We start from the raw sequence: 22,705 nt of genomic DNA, 5'->3' as shown, positions 1-22,705 counted from the left end.
AGCAGCATCTAACCTTCAGAGGTACAGGCATGGCTATAGATCCTCAACCTGATGGAGAAAATAGTGCTGGCAGTCATTGGTGCAGCTATGACTGAGGTCGTGAACAGAAACAGAGCTAAAAACATAGAGGATGATGTTGTGTTCCTAATACACCTCACACTTTCCCCTCATCCTACAACATCCTGTGATTTACAAGCTGCAGATGGTGTAAACTTGCACCTCTTGTTTTCCCCCATTTCTCTCACCCCACCCCTATCCTTATGCCTTCATTCTTTCAGATATCCAAGAGTTGCCCCATGGTGAAGAATTGATGCAGGAGCCTGAAGTCCAAGAGGAGCAACAGACTGATGAAGAAGAAATGCCATCACTCTATCTCACACTTGCAGCCATTAGTTCAGATACTGGCACCGTGTGAACTTTAGAGGATAACTTTGAGGTGGGATGAACACATCCCATCTTTATGAACAGCTTGTCTTCTTTGCTGCCTCTGCTCCATCCTCTCTCATGCTGTAGCCCAAAGGTGATTGCTACTGTAGCACCCATGATTGGGAGCAAGTAATCTGACCAGAACCCTTGCAGTCAAACCAAGGATTTCTCCATGTGCAGCACCACTCTCTATTGACTTCACCAATTTTAATTAACTCTTCAAACCACCAAGCACTTCCACAACCTCATGCAGAGCCAATAGAGATTAATCAGCAACTAACCTACAAGTTGTTGTTGATCCTGTTAAATAGAGCTGGAGGGCTGGCTTCATTGTGTGGTGATAAGCAGTGTTACTCACTGAGAGATGTCACAGTGTGCCTACTCTACATACTTCCGACACATGCTCCTAATACCCATGCTAATGTCCTCAGCAAGATGACGCTCAATGAAGGTAGCATCAGAAATGTATGTGCATAGTGTGGACGCTACTTTGAGATCAAAACGCCACCCATGGCACTAAACTATGAGCACTGCGGAGCTCCAATTTTGCAGCCTCAGTAGTGGAATTAGAGAGGTTGTTACAAACCATAGCTTATTCTTCACATACACGAATCACATCTTTTCGGCACTGTTTCTTACTCTAATATTAAGTGGACCTTGCTTTTTTTGACAAACTGATTCTTTTACTGATTAAGCAAATCCTATAAGCTACCCTCTTAAAAAACATAATTGATCTGCCACATCATCCAAGTGATTCTCTCTCCTATTACTTGATGGGACTATTCTGATGGGAATTTTAAGCACCATCTATCTGTAGCATATTGGGAGAGAAGAAGAAAGCTTACACTGTTATGATCATTTTAATTAGTAATTATTTAATTGATTAGTGGCACAGTGGGTAGAACACTCTCCCACTTTGAGTCACTGCTCTTGAAGCCCCCTAATCCAAACCAGCACTTACAGAGGTGTCATCTTTTGAAAGAGGCGTCAACAAAGGCCCTGTCTGCCCTCTCAGGTGGATGGAAAAGACCTCAAAGCCATTGTTGGAAGAAGAGTAGGAGAGTTCTCCCCAGTGTTCTGGGGTCAATAATTATCCCATGACCAATACAAGACTAAAAAACGGATTATCTGGTCATTTATCGCACTGCTGTTTGTGGAACCTTGCAGTGCATAAATTAAATGCAGCTTTACATAAGTAACATTACAACAATAACTACACTTCAAGGGTATTTCTCTAGCTCCAAAATCATGAAAGGAACAATAGAAATGTAGATCCTTTTTCAATTTTAATGATTTTTTTAAAAATGTATTATAAAATGTTCCCTTTACCCTTAATTATACTCAAACTGTTTTCGTTTGTATGAGCACTGTGGGGCAGAAAATAATTCTGTCTAAGATAAGAACATAAGACATAGGAGCAGAAGAAGGCCATTCAGCCTATCGAATCTGCTCCGCCATTCAATGAGATCATGGCTGATCTGATAATCCTCAATTCCACTTTCCTGCCTTTTCCCCATAACCCTTGATTTCCTTAATGATAAAAAAAATCTGTCTCAGCCTTGAATATATTTAATGACCCAGCCTCTACAGCCCTCTGCAGTAAAGAATTCCGCAGATTCACTACCCTCTGAGAGAAGAAATTCCTCCTCATCTTTGTCTTATATTGATGACCCCTTACTCTGATTTATGCCCTTTGGTCCTAGACTCTCCCATAAGGGGAAACAACCTCTCAGCATCTACTCTGTCAAGCCCCCTAAAAATCTTACATGTTTCAATAAGGTCGTCTCTCATTCTTCTAAACTCCAATAAGTGAGGCCCAACCTACTCAACTTCTAATAAGAAAATCCCTCCATACCCGGAATCAACCTAGTGAACCTTCTCTGGACTGCCTCCAATGCCAGTATATATTTCCTAAGATAAGGGGACCAAAACTGTTCACAGTATTCGAGGTGTGGTCTAACTAGTGCCTTGTATAGTTTTAGCAAGACTTCTCTATTTTTATACTCCATTCCCTTTGAAATAAAGGCCAACATTCCATTTGTCTTCCCTATTACCTGCTGAACTTGTATACTAGCTTTTTGTGATTCCTACACAAGGACCCCCAAATCCCTCTATACTGCAGTTTTCTGCAGTCTTTTCTCCATTTAAATAATATTCAGCCCCTCTCTTATTCCTGCCATTGTGCATGACCTCAGATTTTCCCACATTACATTGCATCTACCAAGTTTTTGCCCACTCACTTAACTAGCCTATATCCCTCTGTAGACTCTTTGTGTCATCCTCACCACATGCCTTCTCACCTATTTTCGTGTCATCCGCAAACTTGGCGATAGTACATTCACTTCCCTCATCCAAGCCATGAATATATATTGTAAATAATTGTGGTCCTAGCACTGATCCCTGTGGCACTCCACTAGTTATAGGTTGCTATCCTGAATATGCCCCCCTTATCCCAACCCTGTCTTCTATTAGTTAGCCAATCCTCTATCCATGCTAATATACTACTCCCAATACCATGGGCTTTTATCTTATAAAGTAGCCTTATGTGCGGTACCTTATCAAACGCCTTTTGGAAATCCAAATATATTACTGGTTCCCCTTTATCTATCCTGCTTGTTACCTCCTCAAAGAATTCTAAGAAATTTGTCAGGCATAATTTCCCCTTCATTTAGCCATGCTAACTCTGCTTGGTTATATTGGGCGAAATTTTACTGCAGTGGGATTTTGCTTTCCCGCCAAAGCCAATGAGGTTTAGAATGTCTCGCTGCATTTTACGGCCCCCTCCCCGCTGAAACGAGGCCGTAAAATTCTGGTCATTATGTATTCCTAAATGCTCTGCTATTACATCCTTTATAATAGACTCTAACGTTTTCCCAATAACAGATGTTAAGCTAACTTGCCGATAGTTACCTGCTTTTTGTCTCTCTCCCTTTTTGAATAAGGGTGTTACAGTGGAAGTTTTCTAATCCCCTGGGACTTTTCCAGAATCTGAGGACCAGTGCATCCACTATCTCTCTAGCTACTTCTTTAACATCCTAGGATGCAACTCATGAGGTCCAAGGGACTTATAGACTTTAGCCTCATTTGTTTCCCTGGTACTTTTTGTCTAGTGATAGTTATTGTATTTATTTCCTCCCCCGCTTTTATCCTTTGATTATTTAGTATTTTTGGAATGCTATTAGTGTCTTCTACCATGAAGACTGATGCAAAGAATTTATTCAACTCCTCTGCCATTTCCTGGTTCCTCATTATTATTTCCCCAGCCTCATTCTCTGAGGGGTCAATGCTCACTTTGGCCTCTCTCTTCCTTTTTATATATTCAAAGAAGCTCTTACTGTCCATTTTTATATTACTTGCTAGTTTACCCTCAAAGTTTATTTTCTCCCTCATTTTTTTTTTGGTTAACTATTGTTGGTTGTTAAAACTTTCCCAATCCTCTGGCTTACCATTAATCTTTGCCACATTGTATGTTTTTTCTTTCAATTTGATACTATCCTTAATTTTCTTGGTTCACCATGGTTGGTTTCTCCCCTTCCAGGAATCCTTCTTCCTCCCTGGGATATATCTTTGTTGTGAGTCATGAACTATTTTATTAAACATTTGCCATTGTTCATCAACCGTCTTTTCTGCCAAACTCCTTTCTCAGTCCACTCCTGCCAACTTTGCCTTCATTCCTTTGTAATTACCCTCATTTAGGTTTAACACAGTTGTTTCTGACCCAAGCTTCTCACTCTCAAACTGAATGTTAAACTCTACCATGTTATGGTCACTGTTTCCTAGGGGATCTTTTACTCTGAGATCATTTATTAAACCTGCCTCATTACACATTGCTAGATCCAAAATAGCCTGAACCCTGGTTGGATCCACAACATATTTTTCTAGGAAACTGTCCCAAATACACTCTATGAATTCTTGCTTCTGCCTACCTCTGCCAATTTGATTTTCCCAATCTACATGAAGATTAAAGTCACCTATGATTAATGTACTTCCTTTTTTACATGCCCTCATTATCTCCTGATTTATTCTCCATCCTACAGTATAGCTACTGCCAGGGGGCTTATTGACTACTCCCACCAGTGTCTTCTTGCCCTTGTTATTTCTTACCTCCACCCATATGGACTCTACACGTTCCAATCCAAGATCATTTCTTGCTATCGTACTTATTCCAACTTGTACTAACAAAGCTATCCCACCACCCTTTCCTCCCTGCCTGCCCTTTCGAAAAGTCACACACTCCTGAATATTTAGTTCCCAGCTTTGATCTCCTTGTAACCATGCCTTAGTAATGGCTATAAGATCATACCAATTAACCTCTATCTGTGTCACTAATTCATTTATTTTTCCCCAACTATTCGAATACTATGTGCATTTAAGTAAAGAGCCATTAATTTTTGTCCTTTTACCATTTTTTACCCCCTTGACCCTATTTGCTGCCGTTTTTTATGTTTGTACACTCTGTCCCTTCCTGTCACACTCTGAGCATCATTACCTAAATAGCTACCCTGCAATGCTGCCATATCTTGTTGCTTTGTAAGCCTATGTATCCCCTCTCCAGAATCCCCCCCAACTATTTAGTTTCAAGCCCTCTCTACAGCCCTGGTTATTCGATTCACCAGGACACTGGCCCCAGCACGGTTCAAGTGAAGCCCATCCCACCAGAACAGCTCCCTTCTACCCCAGTACTGGTGCCAGCGCCCCGTGAACTGAAATCCATTCCTCCCACACCAACCTTTGAGCCACACATTTAACTCTTTGACATTATTTACCTTATGCCAGTTTACCCATAGCTCAGGTAGTAATCCTTAGATTATTATCTTGGAGGTTCTGCTTTTTAATTTTGTTCCTAACTGTTCAAATTCTTTCAGCAGAACCTCCTTTCTAGTCCTATCAATGTCATTGGTACCAACGTGAACGACGACAACTGGATCCCTCCCCTCCCGCTCCAAGTTCCTCTCCAGTCCTGAGGAGATGTCCTTAACCCTGGCACCGGGCAGGCAACACAGACTTCGGGACTCATGCTCGCAGCTTCAGAGAATAATATCTATCCCCCGAATGATACTATCCCCTATCACCACGACATTCCTAATCCCCCCACTTGAATGGCTCCCTCTGCCATGGTGTTGTGGTCGGTTCACTGATCTTCCCTGCAGTCCCTGCTCTCGCATACACAGCTTGCAAGAACCTCGTAACTGCTGGACATATGCAGGGGCTGAAGCTCCTTGAACGCTATGCAATAGGTCCCCATACCTATCTCATCTGCAGTTACACGCTCCTGTCCCTGATCACAGACTAAATTTGAATTATCCAATCTGAGGGAACAAGGTGTCCAGGTAATTTTCCCCACCCTGATGTGGTGCAAGGTCTGCAGCTCAGACTCCAGCTTCTCAACTCGGATTCGGAGTTCCTTGAGCTGCACCCACTTACTACAGATGAGTTCGAACTGGATCACCTTGATGTCCGGAACACCCCACATGCTGCAGCAGCAACACATCACCCGCCCGGCCATCACTATTGTATTTAATTTAATTAATTAATTGCTCTAGTATCCCTGTACTTTACACTTGGGGCAGAATCTTTGGGTTGGCGAGCGGGGGCGGGGCCCACTCACCGACACGTAAAATGACGTGCGGTGACGTCAGGCGTGCATCCCGATGTCACCACGCATCATTCAGATATTCAGTTCAATGGGCGCGCACCGGAGTCGGCTGCATGCCTGCCAAACTTTCAGAGGCCTATTAAGGCCATTTAAATATCAATTAAAACACTTAAGGTTGGCAGGCAGGCGAAGAGCCCAGGTGGCCTCCGCATTTATCAAGAAACCTTACCCACAGGTGGGATGAGGTTTCATGAGGGTTTTTAAAGTTTAATAAAATATTTTAATAAAATTAATTGACATGTCCCAGCTCATGTGACACTGTCAGATGAGGGGACATGTCTTAAAAAAATATTTTCGTCTTTATTAAAATTTTAAAAAATCAAACTGATCTCTCTGAGGCAGCTCTTTGCCTCAGGGAGATTTCTGTGCTCTTTTGTGCACATGCACAAAAGAGCACAGGCCTCGACTCAGCCTAACCCACCCCGCCCGCACAGGGAGCGCTTCGTGGCCTGCCCGCATAAAATGGTGGCGTACAGCCAATCGCGGGCAGTGATTGGCTGCACGCCCGCCCGCTCCCGCCCACCCTCACTGACGGGGAGAAAATTCTCCCCTTGATGAATCCCCCACTCTTTATACTTTATTGTAATTAATTTTTTACCCCAGTATCAACCTTAACAAACTATTTTTAAGAAAAAGAAAAGATTGGAGACCTAAACACAAACTAAGGACCTTACTTTTACTCTAAAGAGTAGAAATACTCACCAATTTCACTCACCACTCAGCTGCTTTCCCTGCACCCGCGTCACATTGAGGTTCATGACGTCACTCTGCCGCTGGTCTCACTGCAGAGTAGGTCTCTCGGTCCGCGCCTTTTATCCTTTCCTACTCACTTCTCCCTCAAAATATACTATTTTGAGCCTTAGGAATAGAATAAACCTTAATCATTTATGAGATTCTCACTAATCAACCAGCTTTATCTCCTGGAGCAGAGCAAGAATCAGCTCCTGGAAGCTTAAAAAGTTTAGGCAAAAAAAAACCAAATACCTCTTTCCCTTCTTCCACTTAACTCCCAGAAGTGCTCAACTCCAGCAGAAACTGAAAAAATACTATGCACTGCATTGCAAATATGTATGTGATCTATTCTGCTTAATGTACAGTTGATTGAATTGTTTTCCATATGCTGATCCAAAATCAGTACTAATGTTAAATCATAATTTGTGATATTAATTTTCACTGCACTTCCAAACTCCTCCTTCTCCTGGAAATGGGGTTAAGGCCACAATCAGATCAGCCCTGGTCTATTGAATGGCAAGCAGGCTGGAGGGATCAAATGACCTACTCCTGTATGGATTTATGTTATGTAACAAGTAACATGCTACAAGCCCTTTGCCAATGCCACCTTTGGAAGAGACATCATGTGATACAAAAGAGAAATCCATGGAATGGATTTTGATTTTGGTTGACCACCGCATGGGCAATCAGGCTGACTACCCAAGAAGCCAGAATTAGCCCAACCAATTTTGATGGTCAGGAAAGAGGAAGTGATGCTTTACTTGTACAGAGGCTTAGTCAGACCCCACCTGGAATACTGAGTTCAGATGACCCCATCTGGAGTGCTGAGTTCAGTTTTGAGCTCTAATCCTCAGTAAAGATATACTGGAATGATAACAGCATATAAAAGTTTAATTTATGTGGCTTGCATGACCTTAAATTTAGATGGCTGAGGAATTATCTAATCAAGGTATTTGTAATGATAAAGGGATTTGGTTGGATGGGTTCAGAGAAACTATTCCTCAGTTGAGGACATCATCCTAAAATTAGAAATCAACTAATTAGGAGTGAAATCAGGAAGCCACCCAAAGAGTAGTGGAAATTTGGAACTCATTCTACCAAAAGGCTGGGGATACTGGGTCATTTGAAATTTCCCACACCGAGATTGATATGTTTTTGTTATGTAAGGGTGTCATGATCAGGGGACATGAAGAAAACATATATATATCTCTATGTTACTCTGGCTACTTTATAAAATTATTATTTTTCTTTTAAAATGGATAAATGGCTGAACTGTTATAATGGCCGCCGCTGACCACAAAATGGCAGTTCTGGAAGTTTCTGAGCAGTTTAAAAGTGGGCAAAGTCTGACACATCAAACCCCTAGAATGTAACACTCCTTGCATTGTTCCAGCCAAGACAACACAAAGGATAGTAGATGAGCTATCTACACCAGCCAGCAATGCACAAAGGCAGAACTATATGTGACTCCTGATCTCCAATGTTGTGCTAATGGTTCTACAATTACCTGCTCAAAACACAATGGTTTTTAACAAGAGGCCTCTTTAGCTGAATAGCTCAACCCAAAACCACCCTGTCACATGACTGAGACTTGAGCTGTTTGAATCGCTTTAATTATACAGCTTTCAGATTCCGTCTTCAGTCCGTTGTTGAACACCTGATGGGCAGGCCGCACAGAAGCAATCTCTGGCCAGGTTGGACAACTGGTCCCCATCTAACCTGACGCTGCTGAGACAATTTTGTACTATTGCCTACAGAACTGATTTAATCTCTGCGTGCCTACTTCACCTTAGGACATCAACACCATCGGAAAAGCGAATCTTACATCACCAGTCTTCAGCCTGCGAAAGAATTCTTTGTTGGGCTTTGATTCTGGACTCACATGAAACCATAATTCTTATTTTTATCATGGCCTCTACCCTGAACCCCTTGCTTTCCCTTATCTCTCTTTTATTGTACGAACGCAAAAAGGGGCAGACTTTGCAAAACCCCTCTCACACGTTTTGTGTGTGTGTGTAAAGTATATCAACCCTCTTATTTTACCTTATCTCGAAGTGTTGGAGAATATACATCAACACTTATAAAAGGGGGAATCAAAAATCAAAAACACCTTCCTGTTTACAGATGGGTAGTGAGTGGTGAAATCAGAGCTGTTCTAAATTAAACTCCCTCCTGTCCATAACAAAGAGTGTCAAGGAATATGGATCAAAGGTGGATAAATAGAGTTGAGGTACAGATCAACCATGATCTTAATTTGATGGCAAAAGAGACTTGAATGACCTATCATTATTTCTGTCTTCCTATCAGTGACTGCCTGTACCTCATGGAAGCCAGCAATTGCAACAAAATCTAAGCTGTTTCCTTTTGGCTCGAGGCATCCATGGGAACTTGATGTTATCATGCACTTTGGCAGAGAGGGCATCCGTGACCTTTTCAGTGCAGCTATGGAACTCGGGTTCACTGAGGTATATCTGTCCCCAACTAAAGCCTGAAGTGCGCATGTGGCATAAACATTTAGGGCAACAATTGCTTTCACAGCCACAGGTAAGGATGACCAGCTGGAAGAGATGGCTGTAGGTCATCTTAAAAGAGGCTGCATAAGTCTTTGGGCCCTGGTCTGAACAAATGCTACCTCCTTACACACTGCTCATCTGAAAGCTGCAAGTAAGTAATTTGGGATCTCTGTGCAGGGCACAAGCCTGTGACAACCTTAATTAAAATCTACCTCCTTATGTAATGGCTTAACAATCTTTCCATCTTTCTTCAAACAGGAATAGTTAGCTTTCATTTCCTGCTAATGTGCAATCTAGACTTGGGGAGATTGGACATAGATTGTACAATATATATGACTTTACTACTAGTCTATCCATTTTAATTAAAATACAATTTATCTACATTTCATAAACCTGTAATTATAAACAATTCCATTGTTGTGCAGCGGTGAATGCTGTTCCATTTTAAGAACATTTAGTTAAGTCTGGAAACAAAACAAACCAACAAACGAGGAGTGATATGGAAGACAGGGAAATAAATATTTTGTTAGGTACATCTATAAAGGTATTCAATATTATTCAAATCATGATTTAACATTGATTCATATTGATATTTAAACCAACAAGAAAATTTTACATTAAGCAGAATATATGATTTGCATATGTGTGAAGAGCTTAAGAGGTTTTGTTTCAATATCCATCTACTTTATGAAGCTGTCACTTCAGAAATAAACCTAACCTTATTTGCTTTGCAACTACTGGGCATGAGGGATCTGGTGTGCCTGTCGTTTGGACATTTATTTTGCCCTATTGCCTAAAAACTAGACTGCTTGTTAAATGACCAGTATTTTACTTTCAAATGGATTGTCTGGGAATTTACTCTTCTGCCTTGTAAGGAAATCCATGATGAAATGCTCAGTGAAAATCAATATGGTCTATCATTTATATTTGATATCTAAGCCTTTACCTGCATTTTAATATATCTAGTTGGCCTAAAGGTGAAGTTTGGTTAAAGGCTACTTTGTATTTAGTCAATGTAAAACCTTGACAGAATACATTTTCATTATACTGTCACAGATCTTTATAAAACATTGCCAGAAATTGCACCAGTCTATTTGATAATAGAAGGGCAGGAGTTTTATACTGTCTTACCTGAAACAGGTTTTCATAGTAGTAACTGTGACAGAGATAAAAACAAAACCATTAGAATAATTTTCCGTCTGATAGGATATTGTGTAATAACTGTGTTTCATCCGTGCATTAAGCTGTTATAACATCAGAGGGTGATTAAGCAGATGTCTAGCTTCTGGCAGCTGTGGACCTATGATCTGGCATTCAGTTTATAGTCTGATGGAGAAAAAAATGAACTGTGCTTGTCTGGAAAACATAGCTAAATGGTTGTGTTTTGGTGTACTTTTAAACAGACTGGTGTATCCATAGGCCTGACTTAATTTTGAGCAGATATGCAGCCATTCAAATGAATTGGCAAAACATAATTGAATTATTGCATAACTATTCTTTTTCAAATAGTCTTTTTTGCTGTTAATCTTTCACTTAAATGTCACAATGTTCTGGCAGTTGCAATACTGAGTGCTGCGGTACTATGCTGTAAGGCTATTTGTTTTTGAAGGTTTACTACCTGTACTGCCTAGAAATTAATTTTAGAAATGTATGGATAGACTATACTTAGGAAAGAACATGCTGTGTTACCTGCTTCAAAGCCTTGTAGTCGCAGATACCTGCATCACACTTTAAGCTATGAGTTATATTGATGAGAAGTTTCATCAATTTGTTCAACTGTGCTGAGACTACTTCAAATACTGAAGCATCCAACCTCCAGAAAGTAAATACTGGCAAGCAACTTAGTGCAGTAACTATGCATTCCTGTTGGACACAAATGAGCTTGTATGTGAGTAAACAAGATTCGGTGGAAGAGGAGCGAATGAAAGAGTTAGGAAATATTTGTGCTTCGGAATATGGTTTACATTTGATCATTTGAATTTTTAAATTGGATATTTTTTCTGTATTAGCAAGCACTTTTTGATGACCACCATCTAAAATTTCTGTATAAGAAATCTGGGTGGAGCGGTTAGAGAGAAATTGTTCTCTTTAGAGGAGGGGTAGAGAGCCAGTGGGCACTGATTTGAGGTGATTGGCAAAAGAAGCAATGGCAACATAAAGAGAGACTTTATTACACAGGGTAGGTTTGGCATCTGGAGTGCACTAACTGGGAGTGTGGTGGAGCTGAAGTCAATCATGGCTTTCAAGGGGGAATTAGAAGGTTATCTGGGGAAAGATTTGTGGGGCTGCGGAGAAGGGATGGAGGAATTGAGACTGGATGGGTTGCTCTTACAGGGAGCTGGTGTGGACCTCTTTCAGTGCTGTAACCATTCTAAATAGGAAAGAATGTATTGCCACTTGCTAATTTCTATTATCTCCTCTTAACTACCATTTCATTAAAAGTCATTGGCCAGGATTTTCTGGTCTTACCTGAAGACCTGTGGCTGGCCTGTCAAATTTTCTGTCCTGCCATGACAATTCTGGCTGTGGGCAGGACCGGAAAATCCCAACCATAGTCACGCAGAATTTTTTTTTAGTATTTTATATATCAAATTTTGATAAAAGAAAAATGTTTGTGAAATGCCAATTGTTAATTACATCTAATCCACATTCTCTTTAATATCTACAAACCTATGGGGTTTTAAAAAAAGTATTCCTCTCTTTTTGTTCCCTGTTGGAAATGAAATCTGTCCTTCTCCCCTATTCCTTTGGTGTATGTTCCCTACATCATAACAGAGACCGTAATTTAAAAGCACTTCATTGGTTATAGATTGCTTTGTATCATCCTGAGGTGGTGGAAGGAGCTATATAAATGCAAGTCTTTCTGTTCTTTCTTCATTTCAATGTTGCTTTTCTGGCTCCTTTACATTCTGAGGGATTGGCAATCCTTCAAGTTTTTTTTTCCTCCCTTTTGTGAGAAGAGTTGAGATTGGGAAGTCAACAGAGTAAAGATTGACACTGCATTCATCGTTGTCCACTCCTAGGCAATGCAGTCTATTATCAGTTCCAAACTATTTTTTAAACATTGGGAAACCTAATCGTCATTTTGTGAACCTGGATGGGATATCCACGAGGTCATCATGTGACGAGATTGACTGTTCTAGCAACTCATCAAATAAATTAAAAGAATTAGAGGTTTTAGACTCTAATTCAGATTATCCTGCTCTTTTCCACATGACTATGCTGATTAAATCTCTGTATGTCTTAATCCTAGTGTTTGTAGGTGAAAATGCCCAGCCTATCCCAGAAACCAACATTGGCAGTCGGATGCTGCAAAGCATGGGCTGGCTTCCTGGCACCGGCCTCGGACCAGACGGCAAAGGGATCGCTGAACCCATTAGAGCTTTACGGCGACCAAAAGGGGTTGGACTTGGCTTTTGCTGACAGACAAATACTTGGCACAATGGAAACAACTACAGTCCTTGCTCAGAAAAGTGGGAAGACATTGGTATATGTGGTCACAAAATAGCGTCTGTATTAAATGATCCTTAATTGTATTTTTGAATTCAGCACACATGCTTATTTCTGAGTAGGTGTCAATGTTGATTTACTGTATTAATTGTTATGGAGGATTCTAGATATTAGGAAGTGAATTTAATTGCTGTACACTGATACACAAGGCCAAAGGTCTTTGCAGGCAGTAATTCCATTCCATCCAAAGTGTGGTGTCTGCAAGTTGGCTGAGGCTGCAGATATGAATTTATTGTGAAATATGGCAGTGGTATGACTCTTCCAATCCCCATAACGTGAATATCTCTGAATGATTTGCAAGTTTGTCATTATATTACCACTGCTCTATTGAAAAGATACTGAAGTTGATGTTTAGAAAAGTGATAACATTGTTGCAAGAAGAAACTCAGACTATATGCAACCTGCCCAAGCAGTTAAATAGGTTCAGTGGTTTCTTAATATCTAGAAGTCTTTTTGTTCTTGTTGAAGTAAATTTATTTTAAATTCAACATTGTATTTCTTTAATGTCTAAAAAGATTATCTACACCGCCTGGGAATGAAAGGATTTTATTAGCATGACAAACAAAATGTCCTTGAATAGATTCCGAAGTGCAAAGTAAACTATTTATTGCACAACATTCACTGTATTTAGATTCCATTTGATTTCTAGATTTCCTTTTTTTATTGAGCATTCTGAATTGCTACAACTTCTATACCTATCAAAAAGAAACCATGTATTTCAATGACCTACTTTGGTAAGGTCCTAGTTGCTCTGCCATATTGGACAGTGATCATTGTGATTATAGTGAGCACTCGAGTGTTTTAGTCTGTATAAAGAAAGCCGCCAGACAGCTGATTACTGAACTTGGCCGTATCTTGCGCTTTAATCAGTTTACTGTACTAAATTCTAGTAAATAGAACTGCTTTTAGATTTCTTCTCAGATTGCATCAAGGTAACAGCCTTTTAAAACCCTTACACAGTATAGTTTCTGACCAGTTTCATGCATTTTAGAAATATTGCCTATTTATTGGCTGCTCTCACTAATCAGATCACTTGATTTAGCAAATCTATCCATTAATTTGTCCTACAGTTTGTGAGAAATTACCTCATTTAATATACTAAATGACATTAAATTAAAAAAAACAAATTTGGTTTTATTAAACATAAAACAGAGTTGTAAATGTCTGATCTAGAGTAATATTTCTTTCATAGACTTTGTAGTACTATCTTGTCATTTTTGTTGTATTGCAGAGGCCATAGTACCAACATATATCTCAATATAACAGCTAAGGTGCCCGAATATTTGTCTAAAAAGTACTCCAGATGTCACCCCAAAATGCATACTCTGCAGTCAGTCTATGATATACTTTTTAACAGCAAAAAAAAATGTTGTAATTTATGTAATTTTTGTGGCGAGACAAGTCAACAGCAGCTACATAAAATGTTGTGTAATGGTAAAAGGTAATATCAATATACATTCTGAGCAAAAAAGTAGGTTCAGAAAATATGCAGTTAATTGCAGGTATTTCTGAGCTGACAAGTATAAATAGAAATTTACAAGGGGATTGGGATTTTCTTAATACAGTGGTTAATTTAAGTGGAATTCACTTTTCTTAATTTGTCAAGTAAAAGTTAATTTAAACTCAGTTGAAAGAGCTACCCTGGAAGGGACTGAAGATTTTGTTTCAACTTGCGGTCATTTTTCTATTTACCCCGGGCTAGTTTAGCTCATTTGGAAGTGTTGCCTTTTTTTTTTAATTTGCCAACTTATATCTAAATTGCACTATGCTATTGGTGGCTTGATACTTTTATAATTAGTAATTAGTCCAAGTATATTCACGTCCTTTAATGGACCAGGAAGGGAGATGCCTCCCTTAGAATGTGCAGTTATCGTTTGAAAGGTGACTTTTATTACCTTACATTCCACAGAGTGCTAACGTAAGAACAGAGCAGGCCCATCTGTGTCAAATACCTTAATTGGACAACTCTGCTTCATGGCATATCTTCAAAAAAAACAGAGCGACTGGGTCATCGGGCTGAACATGCAATATGAATGATAAAAAAAAACCTGCCCTCTATTATAAATGAGCCCAATTATAGGCATATTGTTATTGCTTCAGAGGCAGTCATCTTGCATTCTGTGAGAAGTAATCGGGTAAATCAAGCAGTTCTAATACACAGAAATGACATAACACTGGAACATTATGGCATACAATAGATCTGAATTGACAAAAATGACTTAAAACCAATATATACGAATTGCACTATGCTAATAAACTATTCTGTGGAAGAATGATTGGGGTAATTTGCTCATAACAGTATAGTTATCTGTTGCTTATACTGTTTAACTATTTTTTTACGTGCTAAAGCATGTTATGAATGAGAAAGCAACTGGTCAAACTTCCAATTTACCTGGTACCCATCCTCAAAAGCAAGCCCCATTTTGTTAGCAACATTTTATTGGAGAGACAGCTTGTAATGATGCAGTTTGGGGTTTATTGTTTAGTCTGATCATTCTGATGGTGGCTTCTAACAATCAGTATCAGGAATGAAGTTCCAGGTATTTTCTCTCTAATAATGTGAAATCCTCTCACATTGTGCTTTTGCTCCAAGTTCCAATAACAACTACAATTGAAATCATAATAGGATATAAGCTGATTTATCTTTATACTTCTTGTATTTTGTGCTTGTTCTTAGTTTTAATGTGCATCTTGTGAAATGTCTCATGTGCTTACTGCAGCCTGATGTGTAAACCCTTAAATTTCTACTTAATAGTAATACCATGTTCATTTAACAGTGTTAAGAACCAGTATTATTTCTCTGCACAAACAATAAGAGAATACCAACTGTTCTTAGACTTAATTACTTACCCAGTAGATTAAACTGTATGAATAACCTATGAGGTGGAGTAACTCTTATCTGGCATTTTGCAAACAGGTAAATAAATGAACATCCAGCCTCCCATTTGTGTATTATTTTTCACATTCTTTGTATTCGTGCTTAATTTCCTAGCTCATTGCAAAACATATTGGTCTGGAGTTTCCACTAGGTTGTGCTGTTTTTTTTAGGGCAATTCAGTTGCAATTGGCCAAACCAGGGCAAATTGTAGAGAGTGTCAAATGCAAATTACATTCAGTGTGAATTGAATTTCCGCTATCTTTTTCCCTAGTTCAAAAAAAATCACACTGGAAGCTAATCCTACCCACCAAACTGGCCCCCAGATCAAATTAATCACCAGAGCAAGTTTTCATTATTGTGTCCATTTGCAGCTTTTTGAAGAATCTTAAAACTAGGTTGGGCTGAATTTACATGCCCCTGATTGGAGTGTTTCCCTTTGCGGGGGCGGGGGGGCACAGAAAATAGGGCAGACACCCACCCAACCACTTTCCTACCCACACCCATGATACAGATAGCGGGGTGGCCCTTAAATCAGCAGCCCACCTACCCTTTTTAATTGAATAATCAAGGGTCAATTAAGCTTGTTATCAAGCCAATTGACTCTGATAATAAAACTATTAGCACAGGCAGCCAGACGGAAACAGAAAGCCAATTTTTTAACTGAAATGTTTAAAGGACAGGAAGTGGCGGGGAGATTGGTCTTCGGGGGCTGCCCTTTGCTGATCGTGTGGCAGTCCCCAATGGGTCCAAGCCCACCTTCCTACCTACTCGCTCTCCCTCATAAACCCAGCCTTCCCCCACCACACACACACCACCCCGCCCCTCCCCAGTCTATTCAAATTCTCCCTTGCCAAGACCCCAGACTTACCTGATCTGGGGTTTCTAAGGCCTTGGGGTTTTTTCTTCTGCAGCAATCCTGGCAGTGGCCACTGATGAATTCCTGGTGCTGCTGGGACCAATGGAGCTGTCGGTCAATCGAATTAGCCAGCAGCTCCAGAGGGCGGGATCTCTATCCCACTTGACCCTCATTGTTGACTCCACACCGATTATTGAGCCTGTTCTTTTTTTCTGAAGCACTCAAACAATAATAGGCACCTTTTAAAAGATTTCAAATATATTTTTAAACTAATTTACTAAGAAACTGACTATTGTGGCCCCATAGAACTAAAAAATGGTTCTGTAATATTTTTAAGTAATTTTTAGTTATCTAATATCTGGTTACTCGCAAGTGATGGACTAAACACTGATTAAAAATACTTTTTTGTGATAAACCCATTTTCAGCTTGATTTTACAACTGCTCCAAGTTACTACTCTTAAATATATCAAGGAATATTTTTCAATGCAGAAAACTCATGTGTCCTAAAACACTACCTGATTGCACTGGTTCATGACAGAAACTTGAGCAAAAAACCTTCTGAAAAATAGTGCAATTTTAAGCACAATTTGCATCCAGATTGCCAATTGTGCCGAAGCAGAAACTCTACCCCAATATGTCTTTACATTTGACAAAATTATTAGAATACCACCTCATAGCATTTATTATCTTGATGCCTGCCGTATTGGTGAAGGTGGATAAAAAGAAGTGTCCAGGGTGCTCACCTTAAACAGGCAATAGGACCATCGTGAAAGCAAATAGAGAGCCTAACACCTATTTGATATCCTTTTTGCAAGTTTTTGCTACCGTGTTACCAGAAAATTGTGCTCTGAAGTAGCCTAAACAGCAGTCCTTAAATTCAGCAATCAAAAAAGGTAGGTAGTTTTAAAAATACTTACCTAAATATGGAATCAGAAATGTCAGGGTGCTGCTCCCTACACCAAAGCAGACTGTTACTGACTCCAGTCTGCCCTTTTGCTCTCTTCCTCCTGTTCCTCCCATGCTGGAATCCCTTCCTCTCCCACCAAAAGCTCTCTCCTCTTATTGCTTCCCTCTGCTCTCCTGAAGCCATTCCTTCCCTCATGATCGCTTCCACACCACCCATCTACCCACCCCACCCCACCGCCGATTCGATCGGTCACTCTTTCCCAATCACTTTCCCTTTCTTTCCCAATTACTCCCACCCAATCATTTGCACTACTCACCCAGCCAGTCCCTTCTTCATTGCTGATCACTTTGATGTCCCTTTCCCAGTCACACTCCTCCCTCCTGATCGTGCCCTCCCTCCTGATCATTTCTTCCCCCCATGCTTTCCCTATTATTCCCTCCCTCCTGATCATTCCCCACTCCCCTGCTTTCCTGGTCACTCCCAATCATTCACGCCATTCTCCAGGGCACTCTCTTCCAAGTCACCCCCACCCCCCTCAATTGTTTTCCCTTATTCTCCCAGTCACCCCTCCTTCTTCATTGCTTCCCGCCCTCTCCTGAAACCTGCCTAAGGGCCATTGCTGGCAACACAGTTGCCTGAAATTCACATTTACAAGTATTTGAGCCAATTATGAGGGAATAGATCAATTATATGTAACTTTTATGCCATCTTTGTTCCAAGGAGCACTTGGACTACTGTAACTAGTCCATAGTTTGTCAGGTTACTGGTGACGATGGCAAATCTGGACATGTTCATCCTCATACTGGTTTTGTCAAAGAAACAGCTGGGTGAAAGGGTACTGTGACAATGGTACAGAGAAGCTAGAAAGAACTGATTTCCCTGTGAATTTGAATGCCAACTTTATTTAAATTGCCTAGGTGCATTAGACAAGCAGTAGAGCTATAGTGGCTGGGTTATGTTAAGTTGTGACATCCGATTTGAAGGGCTCCTGCTTTATCTCTGACTTTGAAATTGATAGCATCCATCAATTCTGGGTGACCATAGTTATTCCAGACAGCCAGAGTGACTTCTGGTGAAATTAGGCAGACACCACTGCAAACTGCATTTGGAAATGCCAGGAGGTTCATTCATTTCTCTAAAAGCAAACAGCTGGCCACAGACTGAAGATATTATGCTGTTGCAGCCTTTCACAGCTGAGCCCAGTGGACTGTACCCAAGTTGAGATACTCGCACCATCAGTTAATCTGATTCCACACTTCAGCAGTAAAGGTTTCTGTTCCCTGAATGTGCAGGTGGTCTGTGGCTCTCAGAAATGATGCTGCAGATGACTGCAAGCACTCGGTTCAATGCCCAGCTTTTTCATCTTGGAATCCCACTTATTTGAGCATGACAAACCTCTGCAGGGCTACTTTTTTGGTAGGAGGCAGGTGTGTTGGGATGGGTGGTGAAAGTTGCTAATTAAAGTTTTGATCCTTGATCCCCTTCTATTTCTTATCAATAGGCTGCCTGCCCATTAAGCAAGGAATAAATTGCCATATGTATGCTGATAATATCCAGCCCTACCTCTTTGCCACCACTCTTGACACCTTGTATGCAAGGCCATGGTTGGAGCAAAACATTCTGTAACTTAACATAGGTAAGACTGAAGCTTTCCTGTTTTTTGCCGAAAGACCCTGGCCCAACAGCCCCCCTCTCCAATTGCCTCCTCCTCCCGATTTGATTTTGTAATTTGAACTCAGTGGTAGCAACCTTAGCATTTTTTGACCTTGAGCCAAGTTTCATATTTCCATTTTAGTAATGTTGGGCAGAACCTTCAGTGGGTGTTTTGCGCGCTGCCTGAAAGAGCAACGAGCCATCTGCGCTCCATCTGGAGGAATGCCCGCCATATCTTCTGCCCAACAGACACTTAAGAGGAGAGTAGTGGGCCTTCCTCCCGACTAATGATCCCAGGATATGACGTCCCGCCCACCAAGAGCTGCCGGCTGATCAGCACAGAAGAGACCGTGGCTGCTGCTAGAATAGCATCCCTCCTGGAGTTACAGAATTGGGAGCGACCCAGGAAGAAAGCTAAGTGATGTTGCGGGGGAGAGGGGGGTTGGAGAGAGAGGGGGTCTGCCCATGTCCATGCCCTAAATCACGCACAGATTAGTGCAGATCGAGGGGCACCCCCCTCTTCCAGCTGACCAGTCATGCAGGCTGCATTTCGGCAGGCCGGTCTGAAGCTGCGAAGTTTGCAGTAGAGGCAGGAGGAGGACCTTAACTGGGCATTAATTTGCAACTTAAGGATCTCAAGTGGAGGCAGGATGAGAAAGCCGTCAATGGGTCTACTGGTGGAGGGGGGAGGCATTAGATATCAGTGCCAATGTCAACTCATCTAATTTTTAGGCCATTCCTCACCTCCTCCAGGGGCAAAATATTCCACCCATCGTCTGTCTTTGCCCTTTCCTCACCTTTAACAAAACTGAATTTAATTGGTGCTTTCATTACTGCCAGATCAACTTCTTCAGTTCGGAGCTTGCCTGCCCTTCCAAGCTCCATTTTAGATAAACTCATCCGTCATCCCCATCCTATCACAGGAGAAGTTCTGCCTATCTATTATATCAGTTTTTGTCAACTTTTTCAGCTCCCATATCTCGCAACACATTGATTTCAAAATTCAGATCATTTTTTTTACAAATTCCTTGGTGATCTCAATCCGCCTTGCTTCTGTGACCTGTTATGGCCCTCAGCCCCCACTCTACGTACTTCATTTTTCCAATTGGCCTACTCTACATCCTGAACTCTCTCAGTTCCACTACAGGCGATGGATCCTTCCGTCATCACAAAAGGAAAGAGAAGGAATGTGTTTGCATTGATGCAATTGACCAGACTCAGCCTTATTGAACTGCATTTCGATTGCATATATTTCTCATTCCAATAGCGAATACTGCCATTGATTGCACAAGAGTAATCATCACCATAGTGTCAGCACGTGTAATATGTGCACTGTCATCAAAGCACAGCTGGCCCAATTTGGTGTGTAAGTATGATGGAGTGACTCCATGATGTCTGGATATTAAGAGCATGGAACAATTTAAGCTATCTCTGGACAACTCAATGTGTCCAAGTGTATATGGTGCAATTTTTAAGCATGACCATTAGCTATCTTGAGATAAAATTCACAGCTTATTTGTAATTTTGTTTGACCAGGAACATAAAGTGACCTGGCTGAGACCAGAGTAAGTAAAATCCTTCAACTCTTATAAAATTTCCCTTTCATGATAGCCATAACATATCTCTAATACAAGATAGTCCTACTCATGGGCTGCTTAGGAAATTGACTTCATCTGTTAATCAACACCCAGTTTGGGTTCCACCAGGATCGCTTGGCTCCTGTTCTCATTATAGCCTTGTTCCAAACATGGATAAAGGAACTGTGCACCGGAGGTGAGCTGGGAATATCTGATCTTGACAACACGGCAGCATTTGACTAAGTTTGGCACCAAGGAGCCCTAATAAAACTGAAATCATTGAGGAATCAAAGGAAAAACTCCACTGGTTGAAGTAATTCCAAACACAAAGGAAAATGGATGTGATTGTTGGAAGCCAATCATCTCAATCCCAGGACATTGCTGCAGGAGTTCCTCAGCGTGGTGTCTTGGACCAAACCATCTTCATCAATGACCTTTCTTCTATTGTAAGATCAGAAGTGAGATGTTTGCTGATGATTGCACAACTGAAATAATTTCCATTTGCAACGCCTCAGATAATGAAGCAGCCTGAGTCCACATGAAGACCTGGAAAACATACAGTCTTGGGCTAATAAGTGGCAAGGAGTATTCACGCCATACAAATGCCAGGCAATGACCATCTCCAACAAGAGAGAGTCTAATCACCTCCCCTTGCCTTTCAAAGTCAGTACTATTGCTGAATCCCCCACCATCAACATCCTTGGGTCAACATTGACCAGAATTTAACTGAACCATCAATCTCAATACTGTGGCTACAAGCTTAAGTCAGAGGCTTGGAATGCTACAGCAGGTGGCTCCTCAAAGTTTTTCCACCACCTACAAGACACAAGTCAGGGATATGGTAGTGACTCTCCACTTGCCTAAGTGGGTGCAGCTCCATCAACACTCAAGAAGCTTGACACTATCCAGGACAAAGCAACCTGCTTGACTGGGACGCCATCCACCACCTTTACCATTCACTCCCTCCATTAGGGGTGCATTGTGTTACAACTACATGACGCACTGCAGCATCTTGCCAAGGCTTCTTTGACAGTACCTTTCAAACCTGTGAACTCTAATACCTAAAGGGAAAGGGTAGTAAGAGCATCGGAGCACCACGATCTCCAAGCTCCCCTCCACATCAACCTGACTTGGAACTATAGTTCCTTTCCTTCTTCATCACTGAATCAAAAACCTGGAACACTTTTACTACATGGACTACAGTGATTAAATAAGGTGCCAGACAATGACTTTTATCAAGGGCAATTAATGATGGACAATAAATGCTGGACTTGCCAGAGATGCTCAAATCCCATGAATGATTAGAAATAAAAATTTCCCAAGATTTTTTTATGGAACTGGAGACCAGCTTTAAAAAAATATGCAGCCACATTTCTAATTAGGCAATGCCTTCCATCTCAGCCTGTTCATCCTCTTCCCCCAAGTATTCTATATATAAAACTATCCTCACAAAAGCCTTTGACTCTGTCAACTGCAAAGGCGTATGGAGTATCCTCCTCAAATTTGGCTGTCCTCAGAAATTTGCCATCATCTTCCACCTAGTCCATGGTGACATACATGCCATGATCCTCACCAATGGGGGATCATGGCATGTATGTCACCATGGAGTAGGCAGAAGATGAAACTCTATCACAGTGAAAACTGGGATCGAACAAGGCTGTGTCATTGCACCAACCTCTTCTCCATTTTCCTCATTGCAGTGTTGCACTTCAATTCCAGCAAATTACCCACAGGCTTGGAGATAATCCACAGAGCAGATGGGAAATTGTTAAACATTCACCATCTTCAATCCAAAACCACTCCAATCTCAGTCATTGAGCTTCAGAATGTAGATGGTGCTTGTGTGTGTGCTCACACAGAAACTGAGCTCCAAGACATTGTCAACTTCTTCTCTGAAGCAGATGAGAAAATGCACCTTTCACTAACCACCCGGGAAACAAAGGTCCCCTTCCAACCAGCTCCCACAGCAAAACACCATCCCCTCTCGATGAAGATC

At 41.0% G+C, this 22,705-nt stretch overlaps 1 protein-coding gene across 5 annotated transcripts in view; it reads left to right on the top strand.

Moving 5' to 3' along the window:
• Positions 1-15,778, top strand: part of LOC121290006 (G patch domain-containing protein 2-like) — a 287,430-nt gene extending 271,652 nt beyond the window's left edge. For 3 of the 5 annotated variants that reach the window (XM_041210147.1, XM_041210129.1, XM_041210139.1), the window contains one exon: positions 12,581-15,778. In XM_041210147.1, the coding sequence (XP_041066081.1) occupies positions 12,581-12,750 (170 nt within the window). In that variant the 3' untranslated portion in view covers positions 12,751-15,778. The remainder of the gene's footprint in view (positions 1-12,580) is intronic. The other 2 variants (XM_041210201.1, XM_041210186.1) reach the window with 1 other exon arrangement.
• Positions 15,779-22,705: the final 6,927 nt, after the last annotated feature.

The sequence above is a fragment of the Carcharodon carcharias genome, chromosome 2 (assembly GCF_017639515.1).
Source record: "Carcharodon carcharias isolate sCarCar2 chromosome 2, sCarCar2.pri, whole genome shotgun sequence".
NCBI lineage: Eukaryota > Metazoa > Chordata > Chondrichthyes > Lamniformes > Lamnidae > Carcharodon > Carcharodon carcharias.
This window is presented reverse-complemented; position numbering and strand designations above follow the sequence as displayed.